The 18,990-nt window shown below is 37.0% G+C and overlaps 1 protein-coding gene across 1 annotated transcript in view; it reads left to right on the top strand.

Moving 5' to 3' along the window:
- TXNDC16 (thioredoxin domain containing 16) overlaps window positions 1-18,990 on the top strand; it is a 122,387-nt gene that overhangs the window by 86,850 nt on the left and 16,547 nt on the right. The window contains exons 17-18 of the mRNA XM_003267695.3: window positions 10,625-10,709; window positions 12,327-12,465. Of these exons, the coding sequence (XP_003267743.2) occupies window positions 10,625-10,709; window positions 12,327-12,465 (224 nt within the window). The remainder of the gene's footprint in view (window positions 1-10,624; window positions 10,710-12,326; window positions 12,466-18,990) is intronic.

Genomic DNA, 18,990 nt, shown 5'->3' with positions numbered 1-18,990 from the left:
TCTTGGAGGCTTTGTTCATTTCTTTTTATCCTTTTTTCTCTAAACTTCCCTTCTCTTTTCATTTCATTCATTTCATCTTCCATCAGCGATACCCTTTCTTCCAGTTGATCGCATCTGCTACTGAGGCTTCTGCAATCTTCGCGTAGTTCTCGAAACTTGGCTTTCAGCTCCATCAGCTCCTTGAAGCCCTTCTCTCCATTGGTTATTCTAGTTATCCATTCTTCTAATTTTTTTTCAAAGTTTTTAACTTCTTTGCTGTTGTTTTGAATTTCCTCTCGTAGCTCAGAGTAGTTTGATTGTCTGAAGCCTTCTTCTCTCAACTCATCAAAGTCATCCTCCATCCAGCTTTGTTCCGTTGCTGGTGAGGAACTGCGTTCCTTTGGAGGAGGAGAGGTGCTCTGTTTTTTAGAGTTTCCAGTTTTTTTGGTCTGTTTTTTCCCCATCTTTGTGGTTTTATCTACTTTTTGTCTTTGATGATGGTGATGTACAGATGGGTTTTTGGTGTGGATGTCCTTTCTGTTTGTTAGTTTTCCTTCTACCAGACAGGACCCTCAGCTGCAGGTCTGTTGGAGTTTACTAGAGGTGCACTCCAGACCCTGTTTGGCTGGGTGTCAGCAGCGGTGGCTGCAGAACAGCAGATTTTCGTGAGACCACAAATTCAGCTGTCTGATAGTTCCTCTGAAAGTTTTGTCTCAGAGAAGTACCGGGTTGGATGAGGTGTCAGTCTGTCCCTACTGGGGGGGTGCCTCCCAGTTAGGCTGCTCAGGGGTGAGGGACCCACTTTAGGAGGCAGTCTGACTGTTCTCAGATCTCCAGCTGCGTGCTGGGAGAACCACTACTCTCTTCAAAGCTGTCAGTCAGACAGGGACATTTAAGTCTGTGGAAGTTCTTGCAGAGTTTTTGTTTGTCTGTGCCCTGCCCCCAGAGGTGGAGCCTACAGAGGCAGGCAGGCCTCCTTGAGCTGTGGTGGGCTCCACCCAGTTCGAGCTTCCTGGCTGCTTTGTTTACCTAAGCAAGCCTGGGCAATGGCGGGCGCCCCTCCCCCAGCCTCGCTGCCGCCTCGCAGCTTGATCTCAGACTGCTGTGCTAGCAATTAGCGAGACTCCGTGGGCATAGGACCCTCCGAGCCAGGTGCGGGACACAATCTCCTAGTGTGCCGTTTTCCAGGCCCGTTGGAAAAGCGCAGTTAGGGTGGGACTGACCCGATATTCCAGGTGCCGTCTGCTTCCCCTTTCTTTGACTAGGAAAGGGAACTCCCTGACCCCTTGCGCTTCCCGAGTGAGGCAATGCCTCGCCCTGCTTCGGCTCGCGCACAGTGCGCTTCACCGACTGTCCTGCACCCACTGTTAGGCACTCCCTAGTGAGATGAAACCAGTACCTCAAGCAGAAATGCAGAAATCACCCGTCTTCTGTGTCGCTGGGGCTGGGAGCTGGAGACCGGAGCTGTTCCTATTCGGCCATCTTGGCTCCACCCAATAATAAGAATATTAATGTGTGCCCTGTGGCTTATCATCTTTGAAGGCAAAATCCTAGAGAGCATACCTTTATATTTTTTGTTTTTTTTTGAGACAGAGTCTTGCTCTGTCACCCAGGCTGGGGTGCAGTGGCATGATGTTGGCTCACTGCAACCTCCATCTCCCAGGTTCATGCAGTTTTCATGCCTCAGCCTCGCAAGTACTGAGATCACAGGCATGTGCCATGCAGCAGCATGCCCAGCTAATTTTTTGTCTTTTTAGTAGAGACAGGGTTTCCCTATGTTGGCCAGGCTGGTCTCAAACTCCCGGCCTGTAGTGATCTGCCCACCTCAGCCTCCCAAAATGCTGAGATGATAGGCGTGAGCCACCGCACCTGGCTTTATAGACAGCATAACCTTCTAATGAAAAACATTTTTTTATGAAAAATTGGGAAGTAAGTCTGTGTTTTAGTCCTCCACCTTCCTTCCCTTTTGAATGTTTTTGCTCCCACGATTGACATTGTCCTCTCTGTACCTCAGATGCCTGCTGCCCTAACCTTCTCATTTATTATTCACACTAGGCCTCCTTCCAAGAAGAATTTAAGTCTTCAGATCATAAAAAGCACAAATAGGATAAAATCATTGAAAACAATGTAAAAACTCAGCAATAAAACAGTAGGGGGAACACTGTCGTTTGTCATAAAACTTAGCCCTAAGCAATCTGGTAGCAACTAGAAACAAAAAGATGAAATTTTTGCCATCTATCATCGTATGTAATAAATCGCAACACACAAGTTAGGATGCTGATTAATCCACAGAGAAAACTCTTTCCTAATTCAAATATTGAAAAGAATTTTTCATATTGTTTTTTACATTGGGAATCAACATAAGAAATGGTGTACTTGATCATATTTTTACACAGATGATGATAAAATGTACATATAGTCATCTCACAATACAAGTCAAAACTGTAATGTTAAATTATTTAAAGGTAGTTCTGGTGTGCCAAAATGATGTAGTCTGGGTATGATACTTCCTTATTTGACTGGATTGATTGTTCCCAACACTATCAGTTAGATATTTGTTCCTTTTTATTTCTTTTAGTTTGTTTTTGTTTTTTTTTTTTTGCAAACACTGGTATGTTAGTAGCTGGACTATCAACATCTATTGAAGAGAGAATAAATAATGATAAAAATCTTATGAATTTAGTAACATTTCTATATAAATTTGTGTTTTGTTAATAAAAGCTAACTCTTGTTAAATTTAGCCTAAAGCTGCCTCCATATATATTTTAAGTTCAGACTAAAGGTTTCTCCATAAGTAGTGAACTGTAACCTAACTAGATGTATAAACAGACTATAACCAACTCTTATACCACTCACCAAGTTTTGGTCAATCAAAGGTGGCCAACTGTTCAAATCCTGTTCAAATAAGACAAATGCCAAGCTGTAACCAATCCAGATATTTCTGCACCTCACTTCCTCTTACTGTCTGTAAATCCTTTCTGACTCCATGGTACCACCAGGGTTGCTGTGAACCTATTCTGGTTTGGGGGTGCTGCCCAGCTGGCAAATGGTTCTTTGATCAGTTAAACTCTGTTAAATTTAGTTAGTCCGAAGTTTTTGTTTTAACAGATGGTGTCAGAAATAGGACCTATAGTAGAACTTCCAGCGACCCCTGGAAGCATCGAGTGACCAAATGGTGTACCCACTGGGCCCATTGTGTCCATTGCTCTCTCACAGCCACTGGGGATCGTGGGTAAGTTCTCTTTCAGACTTTGAAGCTCCACAGCTTTGTGTTCTGAGCTATCTGAGTTTGTTTGAGCAGATTTTTTTTTTTTTTTATCTGAACTGGGTTTTGAAGTTGTTACAGAAATTGGACTGCACCCAGGATCAAATTAGATCTGATAATTAACTGACTTAGATCTAGTTAAAGGCCTCAGATGTCTGAATCAGACAGAAACTGACAGTAAATGGCAATATTGTAGGTAGTATGAACTTCAGCTTTCAGAAATTTGCAGGGACTTTTGTGTTCTATCCCCTTTGTTTCTTTTTCTTGCACTCATAGGTAGGAAAAAAGTCAATGACTAAGTTGCGAGGAAATCTGAGAGCCAAAGCCAAGATTCAGCATAAAAATGAGATCCTTAATTTCTGAAGAACTGAGTACTCCACTTTCTGGCTACAACCACCTACAAACACTTACAAAAATGGCAAAATGTTACTAAAGGTAATTTAAAGTTACAGTAGAACATTTCAAATGAAAAATGCTACACTTTAGAAGTACATTTAAAAATGAGGACTCTCTAATTAGGCTTATTCAGGGATGCCTATTGATGTGCAGAAGCTTCTGAAAAGATTTCAGTATTTTTATTGCCTCTTTTAAAAGACCCTTTATAACAGGTAGCCAGGGCCAGGCACAGCGGCTCATGCCTATAATCCCAGTGCTTTGGGAGGCCGAGGAGGCAGATCACTTGAGGTCAGGAGTTTTTAAGACCAGGCTGGGCAACATGGTGAAACCCTATCTCTACTAAAAATACAAAAATTAGCCAGGCATGGTGGCATGTGCCTGTAATTCCAGCTACTTGGGAGGCTGAGGCACAAGAATTGCTTCAACCCAGGAGGCGGAGATTGCAATGAGCCAAGATTGCGCCACTGCACTCCAGTCTGGATGATGGAGTGAGAGTCTGTCTAATCCCAGCTACTCAGGAAGCTGAGGTGGGAGGAATGTTTGAGGCTAAGAGTTCAAGACCAGCCTAGGCTGCATAGGAAGACTGTGTCTCTAAAAAAAAAATATAAACAAAAATATAAAGAACTTGCTGACTATAAGTTTAAAAAAATAAGAGAAACCACTTAAAAGCCAGCAAATGAAAATTTTTTATAAAAGCCATAAAATCTGCTTCTGTCTGGATGTCTCTATGTCTATATGTGTTATGTATGTGTGATATTTGGTAAATCTAGTTTTAAAGTTGTTAACAAAGTAAAATAAAAATGGCTTCAAGAGTGTAACTTAAATATAATTCAGACATTTTTGCCTCGGTCTACTGGTCAGAGAGGTTTATGCTGTCTTTATATGTTTTAACGTCATAAAACTGCTAATTTTCTATAATATTTTTGGCACTTACTTGATTTGTCTTGTGGGCTAAAGCTGGCTGTTGGGCTTCCCCAGAGCTTTGCACACATCTTACTATAAGCTGGTCTTTGGTTTTGAGCTTCAGGATTCTGGGGTCTGGACAGGTGGCCATGGTGAGGCCTGGAGGCATGTCGTCAATGGTTAGGCCACACGCTGCAGGGCCCCTTGTTCCTCCTTGCTTGGCCCAGATTTGCCTCATGGCCATGCTGGGAGTGGTCAGATCCTCCAGACATCCTCTTCACAGCTCTGTCTTCTGTCCTGACATCTGGTATGTAAATTTAGGACCCAAAAGAGCCCTGCCTTTTATAGGCATCAGGTGCCACATGGGTACTCAGGACTAAGGACAACTGAGAAAGACATTAAGGAGGGTACCTGTGTCATAATTTATTTTCCAATAATTAAAAATCTTTAAGTCATGTTAAATAATAATAAAATGTCTGAGTCATTCCTAAATAACTTAAAATACTAAAACATTAATTATTAAATATATGTTTATGTACTTTGACATCTTATTTTTACGTGATATAAAAAAACTAAATATATTTAGATTTGTTAATAAAATTAAAATATCTTTCTAAAAATTATAAAATGATTTTCATCTACAAATACTGATATAAAACAGTTCAAAATTTCTAGGTTTTTACTAGAAATTTGGGTTACTAAGAGTCAAAATTATAGTTAACATAATATGATTAAAACTACTAAATGTAAGAGAATTCTAAATAAAGAGTCTATTAAAAAAGCAAGATATATTTTTGGTGAGGAAAGTTATAAAGGCATAAAAATGTGAGAAAAAAATTTAGAAGTTACTTAAAGATTGTTTCAAATTAAAACAATAAAAAAGATATAGATAAAACTAAATTGTAGAAAGTTAAAAAAGAAAACTTCAAAATTTTTATGAGATTACAAAAAGTTTATTTTAAAATCTTGTGTGATTAAAAGCTGACTGAAATGAGATTTGTTTATAAGTTTTTATTAAAATCAGCTTTAGAACTGATAATACACTAATAAAAGAATAGAAATTTAGTTTTCTCTTTTGCACATAAATTTCATGTAATACTAATAAGACACAACAAAACACTTTCATTCACCTTTTGAATAAACTCAAAAAAGGGAGAAAGAAGAGACATATTCTATCTTTATTAGGTCTTTTAATTGTTTTTAAAAACTGAGTCCTGTTGTTTCCTGACTTTTTAATGATGGCCATTCTAACTGGTGTGAGATGGTATCTCACTGTGGTTTTGATTTGCATTTCTCTGATGGCCAGTGATGATGAGCATTTTTTTCATGTGTTTTTTGGCTGCATACATGTCTTCTTTTGAGAAGTGTCTGTTCATGTCCTTTGCCCACTTCTTAATGGGGTTGTTTGTTTTTTTCTTGTAAATTTGTTTGAGTTCATTGTAGATTCTGGATATTAGCCCTTTGTCAGATGAGTAGGTTGCAAAAATTTTCTCCCATTCTGTAGGTTGCCTGTTCACTCTGATGGTAGTTTCTTTTGCTGTGCAGAAGCTCTTTAGTTTAATTAGATCCCATTTGTCAATTTTGGCTTTTGTTGCCATTGCTTTTGGTGTTTTAGACATGAAGTCCTTGCCCACGCCTATGTCCTGAATGATATTGCCTAGGTTTTCTTGTAGGATTTTAATGGTTTGAGGTCTAACATTTAAATCTTTAATCCATCTTGAATTAATTTTTGTATAAGGTGTAAAGAAGGGATCCAGTTTCAGCTTTCTACATACGGCTAGCCAGTTTTTCCAGCATCATTTATTAAATAGGGAATCCTTTCCCCATTTCTTGTTTTTGTCAGGTTTGTCAAAGATCAGACAGGTGCTGGAGCTTTTACACTGTTGGGACTGTAAACTAGTTCAACCATTGTGGAAGTCAGTGTGGCGATTCCTCAGGGATCTCGAACTAGAAATACCATTTGACCCAGCCATCCCATTACTGGGTATATACCCAAAGGACTATAAATCATGCTGCTATAAAGACACATGCACACGTATGTTTATTGCGGCACTATTCACAATAGCAAAGAGTTGGAACCAACCCAAATGTCCAACAACGATAGACTGGATTAAGAAAATGTGGCACATATACACCATGGAATACTATGCAGCCATAAAAAAAGATGAGTTCATGTCCTTTGTAGGGACATGGATGAAACTGGAAAACATCATTCTCAGTAAACTATCGCGAGGACAAAAAACTAAACACCGCATGTTCTCACTCATAGGTGGGAATTGAACAATGAGAACTCATGGACATAGGAAGGGGAACATCACACTCCGGGGACTGTTGTGGGGTGGGGGGAGGGGGGAGGGACAGCATTAGGAGATATACCTAATGCTAAATGACGAGTTAATGGGTGCAGCAAAACAACATGGCACATGGATACATGTGTAACAAACCTGCACATTGTGCACATGTACCCTAAAACCTAAAGGATAAAAAAAAAAAAAAAAAAAAAAAAACTGAGTCCTTTTTTAATGAACAAATAAAGGTCTTTGCTTTTTAAAACCTTTTAATTATCACTTTGGCTAAATAAATGATTTATTTTACAGTGACCAGTGATCTGTTTTGATAAGTGTTTTAAACTTTTGACATATTTAATAGGCTTCCCAAAATCAAGTTTAAAATTAAGTCTTTTTGACCTCAAAGTAACTTTGAAATGTTACAAAGGGCCCCTGCCGCATGCATCCAAAAAGAGAGATAATGAACAGGTTTATTTATTATGTAAAATTACATGAAAAACATTGTCAAAAGATAATGTTCAACCTTCTTTGACTTTCATATGATTTTTAAAATACTTTTTTTCTAGTTCTGTGAAAAATATCATTGGTAGTTTGATAGGAATAGCATTGAATCTGTAGATTGCTTTGGACAGTATGGCCATTTTAATGGTATTGTTTCTTCCCATTCATGGGCTTGCGATGTTTTTCTATTTGTGTTTTCTCTGATTTCTTTGAACAGTGTTTTATAATTCTCCTTGCAGAGATCTAATTTTTGCACTTTTAGTAGAGGTGGGGTTTAGCCATGTTACCCAGGCTGGTTTCAAACTCCTGAGCTCATGTTATCCTCCCACCTCGGCCTCCCAAAGTGCTGAGATTACAGGCATGAGCCACTGTGCCCAGCCTGGATGCTCTTTTTTTCTTTCTCTTGCCTGATTTCTCCAGCTAGGACTTCCAAGACTGTGTTGGATAAGAGTGGTGAAAGAGGGCATCCTTGTCTTGTGCCAGTTTTCAAGGGGATTGCTTCCAACGTTTGCCCATTCAGTATGATGTTGACTGTGGGTTTGTCATAGATGGCTCTTATTGAGGTGTGTTTCTTCAGTACCTAGTATATTGAGAGTTTTTAACATGAAGGGGTATTTTATCGATGGCCTTTTCTACATCTACTGAGATAATCATGTGTTTTTTGTCTTTAGTTCTGTTTATTGATAAATCACATTTATTGATTTGCATATGTTGAACTAACCTTGCATCCCAGGGATGAAGCCTACTTGATTGTGGTAGATTAGCTTTTTGATGTGCTACTGGATTTAGTTTGCATGTACTTTGTTGAGGATTTTCAATGTTGATCAGGAATACTGGCCTGAAGTTTTCTTCTTTTGTTGTGTCTCTGCCAGGTTATGGTATCAGGATGATGCTGGCTTCATGGAATGAGCTGGGGAGGAGTCCCTCCTCCTTAATTTTTGGGAATAGTTTCCATAGGAATGGTATCAGGTCTTCTTTGTATGTCTGGTAGAATTTGGCTGTGAATCCATCAGGTCCTGGGCTTTTTTTGGTTGGTAGGCTATTTATTACTGATTCAATTTCAGAACTTGTTATTGGTCTGTTTAGGGAATCAATTTCTTCCTGGTTCAGTCTTGGTATGTGTCCAGGAGTTTATCCATCCCTTTTAGGTTTTCTAGTTTGTATAATACAGGGGTTAGGAGTGCTTTTAGTTACAGGGGTTTTCTTGCTTCTCAACTCTCCCTGCTGACAGAGCTAAAAAAACAAATGTATGTATATATGTGTGTCTATAAAAATAATTATTCAATAAGATGTGATAGTAGAAAAAAAATACTGCTAAATAAATGTTTATTTTATGCAATTAAAATATATTTATAGTAGCTGAAAAGCTTTTTATGCATATTTTTATTTAGATAATTGAGTACTTTCTTGTATTTGAGGTTGCCATATATTTTGGCATATATACAGTTTTTACCAAAGAGGAGAATATGCCTGGTTTTGAGTGTTCAGAGGAAAATATGTATTCTAGTTTAGTGGAAATGGATATGCATCTGAGATCTACAGTCATATATTTTCCCATCCTGTGAGTCACTTAGGATTTACAAACACATGGATTGATGAAGAGACTTTTCAAGAGACATATTCATAAGTAGAGAGTCTTTTGTATGAGGAAATTATATGGAAATAATGGTGTACTTTTCTATTGCTACTTACCCAAAATGAAAAGAAGCTGAAACAGATTCTGTTATGTCATTGCTTTAGATATAGTTTATCTATTGACTGGAATTTCACTCTGTTTTCTCTTAGAAATGAAAGTACAGACACACAGTCCTTTCTAGTTTATAATCTTATGAGTCTTTTCTACTTTGATGTAGCATGGGCTAAAAAAATATTTTATTAAGTTTTCTTTCTCTCCCTCTATCTTTTTATTTTTTTTGAGACAGAGTCTCACTCTGTGGCCCAGGCTGGCACGATCTCAGCTCACTGCAATCTCCTTCTCCCAAATTCAAACGATTCTCATGCCTCAGCCTCCTGAGTAGCTGGGACTACAGGCACATGCCACCATGCCCAGCTAATTTTTGTATTTTAGTAGAGATGGGGTTTTACCATGTTGGCCAGGCTAATCTCAAACTCCTGTCCTCAAGTGATCCACCCACCTCGCCTCCCAAAGTGCTGGGATTACAGGTGTGAGCTACCACACCTGGCCAGTTTTCTCATTAAATCTGTGATTGTAAATGAACTCCCCATGCTGCCTACTGAGCTACTCTAGTAGGTTTGCTTTCCTACAGACAGTATTGCTCAATCTTAGAGAAAGTATGTACCCTTGTTAAAGAAAATAATCTTGTGGTTACCCAGTGTTGACAATGTTGAATGCTTACGTCATGAATGTAGTGCTGACTGCTGAGATACAGATCTTTGGGTTCAGCATGCCTAGCCTAGTAGGTGCTATGTGACTCATTCTCCCATGAGTGTTTTTCTATTTGACTGCTGTGAATCCTTCATGTATGAATTGAACTATCATTTGGCCTTCACTTGGCAAGAATTTGACCTATAAGTCCACCTCTGTGCTTTTCTCATTAGTCTACAATGATTTAATTCAGTCTTGCTTCTTGGTTATAGGATAGTCATTATTAACAAGATCCACAGTATGCTATTATTTATGAAAATGTATTCAGAAATTTACATAAATAGTTTGTATTTTGAATATGTATATCCTAACAAATGAGAAAAGACAATACAAATTAATCAAAGTTCAAAACTAATAAAAACACATTAGGGAAAATGTAGGAATTGTTTTTTAAAAGACACAGAATCCCTTATACTTGCACAACCCTAACACAGACACTGTTAGAGGGCTAGAATTTTCAGTCTGCTATTTTTTTATGCATATAGATACTTTTAGATTTTATGGTTATAATGTGCATATCATTTCACATACCTAATTCTCTTTTCAGGCTACACATAAGACAGCTGTCTCCATTTGCTCTGCCATAGGAGTAAATTAAAAGGCAAAAAGTATTTATTCAGTAACTATGATTAGAGTGCTATAAATTTTATGAATTACATTTAGAGTACATTTGTTTTGGAAGCTATGTTGCATTGTATCAATTGACATTTCTTTAGTAATCCCATGTCATAAAGAGAATACAGATTTATTTTGGAACCACTAAATTATATAAGGCATCTGCACTTAAATGTTTATATTTGTAATTAATTAATAATGAAATACTACCATCTATAAATCTCTTAATCAGTTGAATAGCATACATCATTATAAAGATTTCAGATTTTTGTCTTCTCTATGTATTTATAGCAAAAGAAGATTTTAGTGAAGCAGGAAACTACCTAAAAGGATATGTTATCACTGGAATTTATTCTGAAGAAGATGTTTTGCTACTGTAAGTTTATTGCTCTTTTAATTTTAGGGAGGAAGAAATTATGCAAAATAATGTTATCTAGTAATTGCTTATATTTACACAGCTGATGGAGGAAAATAAGGTAGCAATCTAAAGAAATTTTATTTCCTTCTAGGAAATAAAGTACCTGGGAAGTACCTTAGATTCTTTAGCTATTCTTTTACTTTAGACCAAAGCCCCCATGGGTCAGTCTTGGATTCGTACTTCGCCATCCTCCTACAAAAATTTTCCTCTTTGGGTTCTATTACCTACAAGGTGGTTCTTTAGAGTTATCATATTTGGGATAAATTTTACCTTTTGAGCATCTGAGGTTTTATTTACCCCCTGGGTGGGTGAGTGGGTGTGTGTGTGTATAAAAATGAGTGCTTTTTTAGCCTCTTAAATTACCTTATCTGTAGAAGATGGGACTTCTATAGACTACCAAAATATTTTAGTTGCTATAGAATGAAGGACTGAACTGCAAATTTGGAGATTATTATTAATACATATCACATTCTCTATGGCCCATTTTCAGGTATAGGTGTACTTACTAAGCCCAAGTAGTTTGTCTTTCTTAGCTTCTGACTATAAATTCCTAATTGTAATTTCTAAGCTTAAATCTTTCATCTTGAACACTGGTGACATATGCTCTTGGTGATCAGGCTTTTGTTCTATATGTGAAATCACTGATTCTCATAAAGTATATATTAAGGAAATATGAGGACTGTCCATCTGACAATGGGTAATCACTCACGATCTTCTACTCTGCTGTCATTGTGCATCTAGCTGTGGTCCAAAGAGCTAGACCAGTAGTTTTCAGAGGGTGTTTTGTTTATGACCAACTGGTCAACTAAGAGGTTCCTTTAAGTGATCTGAAAACTGGCCTCTCAACTAATGCTTATGTTGTTATAATGTCTATACTTTGTTCTGGCATGAATTAAGTTATACATGACTACTTCACTGGTAATTTTACACAAAGCTTTCTTCTATTTAGATAATTTTCTTTTAGGTTTAGTTAGTGAAAGGGATTGTGGGAGGGTGGATTTGGGCTCTTGTTTCAGTGGAGAGAGTACAGACTATGTTAGGAACAGACTCTGTGTCAGGGACACCTCATTTGAAGTCTGTGTCTGCCATTTATCACTCTCTAAGTCGTATTTCTTCATCTGCAAAATGAGGTCATAATGGCCACTTTCGTTCTGAAAGTTAAATAAAAACATAATTGAAATACCTAGTATAGTGCCTGGCAGATAGTAGGTTTCTCATAAATGCCCATTTTCTTACTCAGCAGTGTGGTGAGCAAGCCCAGAAAGGTCGAGAACCATTCACTGTGTTCCAAATATGATTTATTTTCTTGTTGAGTAAGTTGTATAGAAAAAAATCTGGCTAGATTACTGCCTTGTTGCTTTTTAAAAATCTAGTTTATTATAGATTATTACCTGTTGCTTTCTTTTAATGTAGGTTGTCATAGACGATAAGTTTTTCTGGAAATTGACCTCATTTTTTTCCTTAGCAGTAGGACTTCCCATTTGCTGCCTCGCACTGTGACCTCCTAGCCTAGATTTTCATGTTTTTGACATGCTGGATTTTGATCGTGAATTTTAATACTACCTTTCTCCATAGGTCAACCAAATATGCTGCAAGTCTTCCAGCCCTACTGCTTGCCAGACACACAGAAGGCAAAATAGAGAGCGTCCCACTAGCTAGCACCCATGCACAAGACATAGTTCAAATAATAACAGATGCACTACTGGAAATGTTTGTGAGTATGTTTTATAATAAGGGTGATACTTGAAATAAAATCTAGATCAGTCAAAGATAGTATATGTTAATACACGTTTTTCCATTTTTTGCTGGTACAGGGCATGGTGATTTGTGAGCTGAGGATTCACTGGATTGTTCTGTTTTATTGTTCAGTCATTATGCATACAGCATTTTGAGTCCACTGCCAAAAGTTTACATCTTGCTGAGACTAGTGTGGCTGAAGTTCAGTTCACGTGCTTAATCCAGGGTGAAACTTGTTATAAAGTGTGTGTATTCTGGAAGGTCAGCCTGCCCAGCTTCAAATCACTGGTTGATTTCTTACTGACTGTAGGTTAACTTCTCTGTTCTTTGGTTTCCGCATGCGTAAAATGTAGCTCATAGTAGCATCTGCTGCAGACGGTTATTGTGAGGACTGAATGAGACATGATTTGACAGTGCTTTGTATATAATATTTAGCCCATGGTAAGCATCCAACAAATGTTAGTTACTATTCTTATTATTTATATGGGTTTTTTTGTTTTGTTTTTGAGACAGGTCTCACTCTGTTGCTGTGATCTCAGCTCTCTGCAACCTCCGCCTCCTGGGTTCAAGCAATTCTCCTGCGTCAGCCTCCCAAGTAGCTGGGATTACAGGTGCTCACTACTACACCTGGCTTTTTTTTTTTTTTTTGTATTTTTAGTAGACACAAGGTTTCACCATGTTGGCCAGGCTAGTTTCGAACTCCTGACCTCAAGTGATCCGCCTGTCTCGGCCTCCCAAAGTACTGGGATTACAGGCATAAGCCACCATGCCCAGCCTGGTTTAAAAAAAGGTTTTAATTTCTAATTTTTCTGGGTACATAGTAGATGAATATATTTATGGGTTACATGAGCTTTTGTTTTTTTTTTTTTTAGACAGAGTTTCACTTCTATCACCCAGGGTGTAGTGCAATGATGTGATCTTGGCTCACTGCAACCTCTGCCTGCTGGTCTCAAGTGATTCTCTTGCCTCAGCTTCCCAAGTAGCCAGGACTACAGGCAATGTGCCACCACACTGGATAATTTTGGTATTTTTTTTGTAGAGACAGGGTTTCACCATGTTGCCCAGGCTGGTCTCAAACTCCTGAGCTCAAGTGATCCTCCTGCCTTGGCCTCCCAAAGTGCTGAGATTACAGGCATGAGCCACCGCACCTGGCCACATGAGGTATTTTGATACAAACATGCAACGCATAGTAGTCACATCAGGGTAAATAGGGTATCCATTACCTCAAGTGTTTACCCTTTGTGTTTCAAACAATCCAACTTAGTCATTTAGTTATTTTTAAATGAACAATTAAATTATTTTTTACTATATCACCCTGTAATACTGGCAAATACTAGGTCTTCTTTATTCTTTCAAACTAGTTTTTGTACCCATTAACCATCCCTACTTCCGTCCTCCCCACCATTTCCAGTTAAAAAGGCTTTTATCCAAAAGATAGTAACAAATGCTGGTGAGGATGTGGAGAAAAGAGACCTCTCATACACTCTTAGTGGGAATGTAAATTAGTACAACCAGAGGCTGTACTGGGTTTTGTATATGGTGAAAGATAGCAGTCTAGTTTTATTCAGCATATGGATTTCCAGTTTTTTTCAATAGTCCTCTTCCACTGCCCTTCCCAGCTTCTGGTAACCATCCTTCTCTCTATCTCCGTGAGTTCAATTGTTGTAAGTTTTAGCTTCCACAGATAAGTGAGAACATGTGCTTTTTGTCTTTCTGTGCCTGGCTTATCTAATTTAACATAATGACCTCCAGTTCCATTCATGTTGTTGCAAATGACAGAATCTCATTCTTTTTTTATGACGAAATAGTATTTCATTGTGTGTATGTACCATATTTTCTTTATTCATTCATCTGTTGATGGACCCTGAGGTTGCTTCCAAATCTTGGCTGTTGTGAATAGTGCTACAATAAACGTGTAAGTGCAGATATCTCTTTGGTATACTGATATTCTTTCTTTTGGGAATGTACTTAGGGGTGACATTGCTGAATGGTAAGATAGGTCTATTTTTAGTTTTTTGAGGAACCTCCAAACTGTTCTCCATAGTGGTTGTACCAATTTACATTCCCACTGAGAGTATACGAGGGGTCCCTTTTCTCCACATCCTCACCAGCATTTGTTACTGCCTTTTGGATAAAAGCCATTTTAACTGGAATGAAATAATACCTAATTGTAGTTTTGATTTGCATTTCTCTGATGATCAATGATGTTGAGCACCTTTTCATGTACCTGTTTGCTGTTTGTATGCATTTTTTTGAGAAATGTCTATTCAGATCTTTTGCCCATTTTTAAAATCAGATTTCTTCCTACAGAGTTGTATCAGTTCTTTATATATTCTGGTTATTAATCCCTTGTCAGATGGGTAGTTTGCAGATATTTTCTCCCATTCTGTGGGCTGTCTCTCCACTTTGTTGATTGTGTCCTTTGCTGTACAGGACCATTTTGTCTTGATGTGATCCCATTTGTCATTTTTGCTGTGGTTGCCTGTGCCTGTGGGATAATATTGCTTAAGAAGTCTTTGCCCAGTCTAGTGTCCTGTAGAGTTTCCCCAGTGCTTTCCTGTAGTAGTTTCATAGTTTAAGGTCTTAGATTTAAGTCTGGAATCCATTTTGAATTGATTTTTGTATATGATGAGAGATAGGGATCTAGTTTCTGCCTATGGATATCCAATTTTCCCAGCACCATTTATTGAAGAAATTCTTCTTTCCCCAATGTAGGTTCTTGAAACCTTTGTTGAAAACGAATTCAATGTAGATGTATAGATTTATTTCTGCATTCTGTATTCTGTTCCATTGGTCTATGTGTCTGTATTTATGCCAGTACCATGTCGCTTTGGTTACTATAGCTCTATAGTATAATTTGAAGTCAGGTAATGTGATTCCTCCAGTTTTGTTCTTTTTTGCTTAGGATAGCTTTGGCTATTCTGGGTCTTTTGTGAATCCATATAAATGTTAGAATTATTTTTTCTATTTCTGTGAAGAATGTCATTGGTATTTTGATAGGGCTTGCATTAAATCTGTCGTTATTTTGGGTATTAAGAACATTTTAACAACAGTGATTCTTCCAGTCCATCAACATGGGACATCTTTCTATTTTTGTGTGTTGAATTCAGTTTCTTACATCAATATTTTATAGTTTTCATTGTAGAGATCTTTCACTTCTTTAGTTAATTCCTGGGTATTTAATTTTATTTGTGGCTATTGTAAATAGGATTACTTTCTTGATTTCTTTTTCAGATTGTTCACTGTTGGCATATAAAAATACTGCTGATTTTTGTATTTTGATTTGTCTTGCAACTTTACTGAATTTATCAGCTTGAATAGTTTTTCAATGGAGTCTTTAGGTTTTTCCAAATATAAGATTATATCATCTGCAAACAAAGATAAGTTGACTTCTTCCCTTCCAATTTGGATGCCCATTATTTCTTTGTCTTCTTTGATTGCTCTAGCTAGGACTTCCAGTACTATGTTGAATAATAGTCATGACAGTGGGTATCCTTGTCATGTTCCAGATCTTAAAGACTTTTTCCCCATTCAGAATGACACTAGCTGTGGCTATGGCATATATGGCTTTGTTATGTTGAGGTATATTCCTTCTGTACCCAGTTTTTTGAGGGTTTTTTTTATGAAGGGACGTTGAGTTTTATCAAATGCTATTCAGCATCAGTTGAAATGATCATATGGTTTTTGTCCTTTATTGTGTTGATATAATGTATCACACTGATTTATTTGTGTATGTTGAACCATCCTCGCATCCCTGGGGTAAATCATACGTGGACATGATGAATGATCTTTTTAATGTATTGTTGAATTTGGTTTGCTAATATTTTGTTGAGGATTTTTGCATCAATTGATATTCATCAATGATATTGGCCTTTTGTTTTCTTGATGTGCCTTTGTCTGGTTTTCATACCAGGGTAATACTGGCTTTGTAGAATGAGTTTGGAATTACTCCTTTCTCCTCTATTTTCCAGGATAGTTTGAGTAGGATTAGTATTAGTTTTTTTTTTTATTTTTTAATTTCAATAGGTTATTGGGGAACAAGTGGGGTTTGGTTACATGGGTAAGTTCTTTAGTGGTGATTTCTGCATCCATCACCTGAGCAGCATGCACTGTACCCAATGTATAGTCTTTTATCCATTGCCCTCCTTTTACCCTTCCCCTCAAGTCCCCAATGCCCATTGTATCATTCTTATGCCTTTGCGTCCTCATAGCTTAGCTTACACTTATAAATATATGATGTTTGATTTTCCATTCTTGAGTTACTTAGAATAGTGGTCTCCAGCTCCATCTAGGTTGCTTCGAATGCCATTATTTCATTCTTTTTATGGCTGAGTAGTATTCCACAGTGTGTGTGTATGTATACATATATGTATGTATATGTATATGTGTCTATATATATAAAAAACACATTTTCTTATCCACTTGTTGATTCATGAGCATTTGGGCTGGTTCTGTATTTTTGCAATTGCAAATTGTGCTGCTATAAACGTGTGTGCACCAGTAGTGGGATTGCTCGATCAAATGGTAGATATACTTTTAGTTCTTTAAGGAATCTCCAGCTGTTTTCCATAGTGGTTGTACTAGTTTACATTCCCACCAGCAGTGTAAAAGTGTTCCCTTTTCACCACATCCGTGCCAACATCTATTATTTTTTTAAATTACGGCCATTCTTGCAGGAGTAAGGTGGAATTGCATTGTGGTTTTGATTTGTATTTCCCTGGTAATTGGTATTAGTTCTTTAAATGTTTGGTTGAATTCAGCAGTGAAGCCATTGGGTCCCTAGCTTTTGCTTTTTTTTTTTTTTTTTTTTTCTGGAAGCCTTTGGATTATAGCTTCAATCTCCTTGTTTGTTATTGGTCCATTTAGGTTTTGAATTTCTTCATGGTTCAATCCTTGGTTGGTTGTATGTGTCTAAGAATTTGTCCATTTCTTCTAAATTTTCCAATTTATTGGCATATAGTCGCTCATAGTAGCTACTAATGACCTTTTGAATTTCTGCTGTATCAATTTTAATGTCTCCTTTTTCATCTCTGATTTTTTTTGGGTCTTCTCTCTTTTTTTCCTAGCTAGTCTGACTAAGGGTTTGTCCGTTTTGTTTAACTTTTCGGAAAACCAACTTGTTTCCTAGATGTTTTGTATTGTTCTCTTTATTTCAATTTCATTTATTTCTGCCCTGATCTTTATTATTTCTTTTCTTCTGCTAATTTTGGGTTTGGTTTGCTCTTGCTTTTCTAGTTCTTTAGGTGTATCATTGGGTTGTTTCTTTGAAGTTTTTCTACTTTTTGATGTAGGTGCTTATTGCTATAAACTTTCCTTTTAGTACTGCTTTCAGTGTATCCCATGGGTTTGGGTATGGTTTTTTCCCAAGAAATTTTAAAATTTCTTTTTTAATTTCTTCATTGACCCCACTGGTCATTCAGGAGCATATTGTTTAATTTCCATGTGTTTGTATAGTTTCCAAAATTGCTCTTGTTATTGATTTCTAGTTTTATTCCATTGTGGTCAGAGAAGATGCTTGATATTATTTCAGGTTTTTTTTTTTTTTTTTAATGTTTTAAGACTTAACCTAAAGTCTATCCTTGACAATGATCTATGTGCTCAGGAGAAGAATGTGTATCTGCAGCCATTGAATGAGATGTTCTATACATATCTATTAGGCCCATTTTGTCTGTAGTGCAGATTAAGTCTGAGGTTTCTTTGCTGATTTCCTGTCAAGAAGATTTGTCCATTGCTGAAAGTGGGTTGTTGAAATCTTCAGCTGTTATTGTGTTGGAGTTTATCTCTATCTTTGGCCCTAATAATATTTGCTTTATATACCTGGATGGTCCAGTGTTGGGTGCATATATATTTACAATTGTTATATCTTCTCGCTATATTGACCCCTTTATCATTATATAGTGACCTTATTTGTCTCTTCTTACAGTTTTTGTCTTGAAATCTATTTTGTCTGATATCAGTATAATGACTCCTGCTCTTTGTGGTTTCCATTGGCATGGATTATCTTTTTCCATCCTTTTATTTTCAGTCTTTGTGTATCATTATAGGTGAAGTGTGTTTCTTTTAGGCAACTGATCATGGGATCTTACTACTATTTTTTTAATCTCTTCAGCCATTCTGTGTCTTTTGATTGGAGAGTTTAGTCTGTTTATATTTAATGTTATTATTGATAAGTAAGGACTTACTCCTGCCATTTTGTTATTTGTTCTGTGGTTGTTTTGTGGTCTTCCTTCCTGTCGTCTTTTTAGTGAAGGTGATTTTCTCTGGTGATATGATATAAATTTTTAAAATTTTTTTGTGTGTATTTGTTTTGTTTTTTGATTTGAAGTTACCATGATGCTTGTAAATACTACCTTATAACTTGTTATTTTAAGCCAATAACAACACTGTTTGCATAAACAAGCAAAGGAAAACTAATAAAAACTCTACACTCTATCAAGTTAAACTCTAGTTTAACTTCATCTCCTGGTTTTAAACTTTTTATTGTTTCTATTTATATCTTATT

This window comes from Nomascus leucogenys, chromosome 1a (genome assembly GCF_006542625.1).
Source record: "Nomascus leucogenys isolate Asia chromosome 1a, Asia_NLE_v1, whole genome shotgun sequence".
Taxonomy (NCBI): Eukaryota; Metazoa; Chordata; class Mammalia; order Primates; family Hylobatidae; genus Nomascus; species Nomascus leucogenys.
Note: the sequence above shows the minus strand (reverse complement) of the source record. Positions and strands in the feature narration are given on the sequence as shown.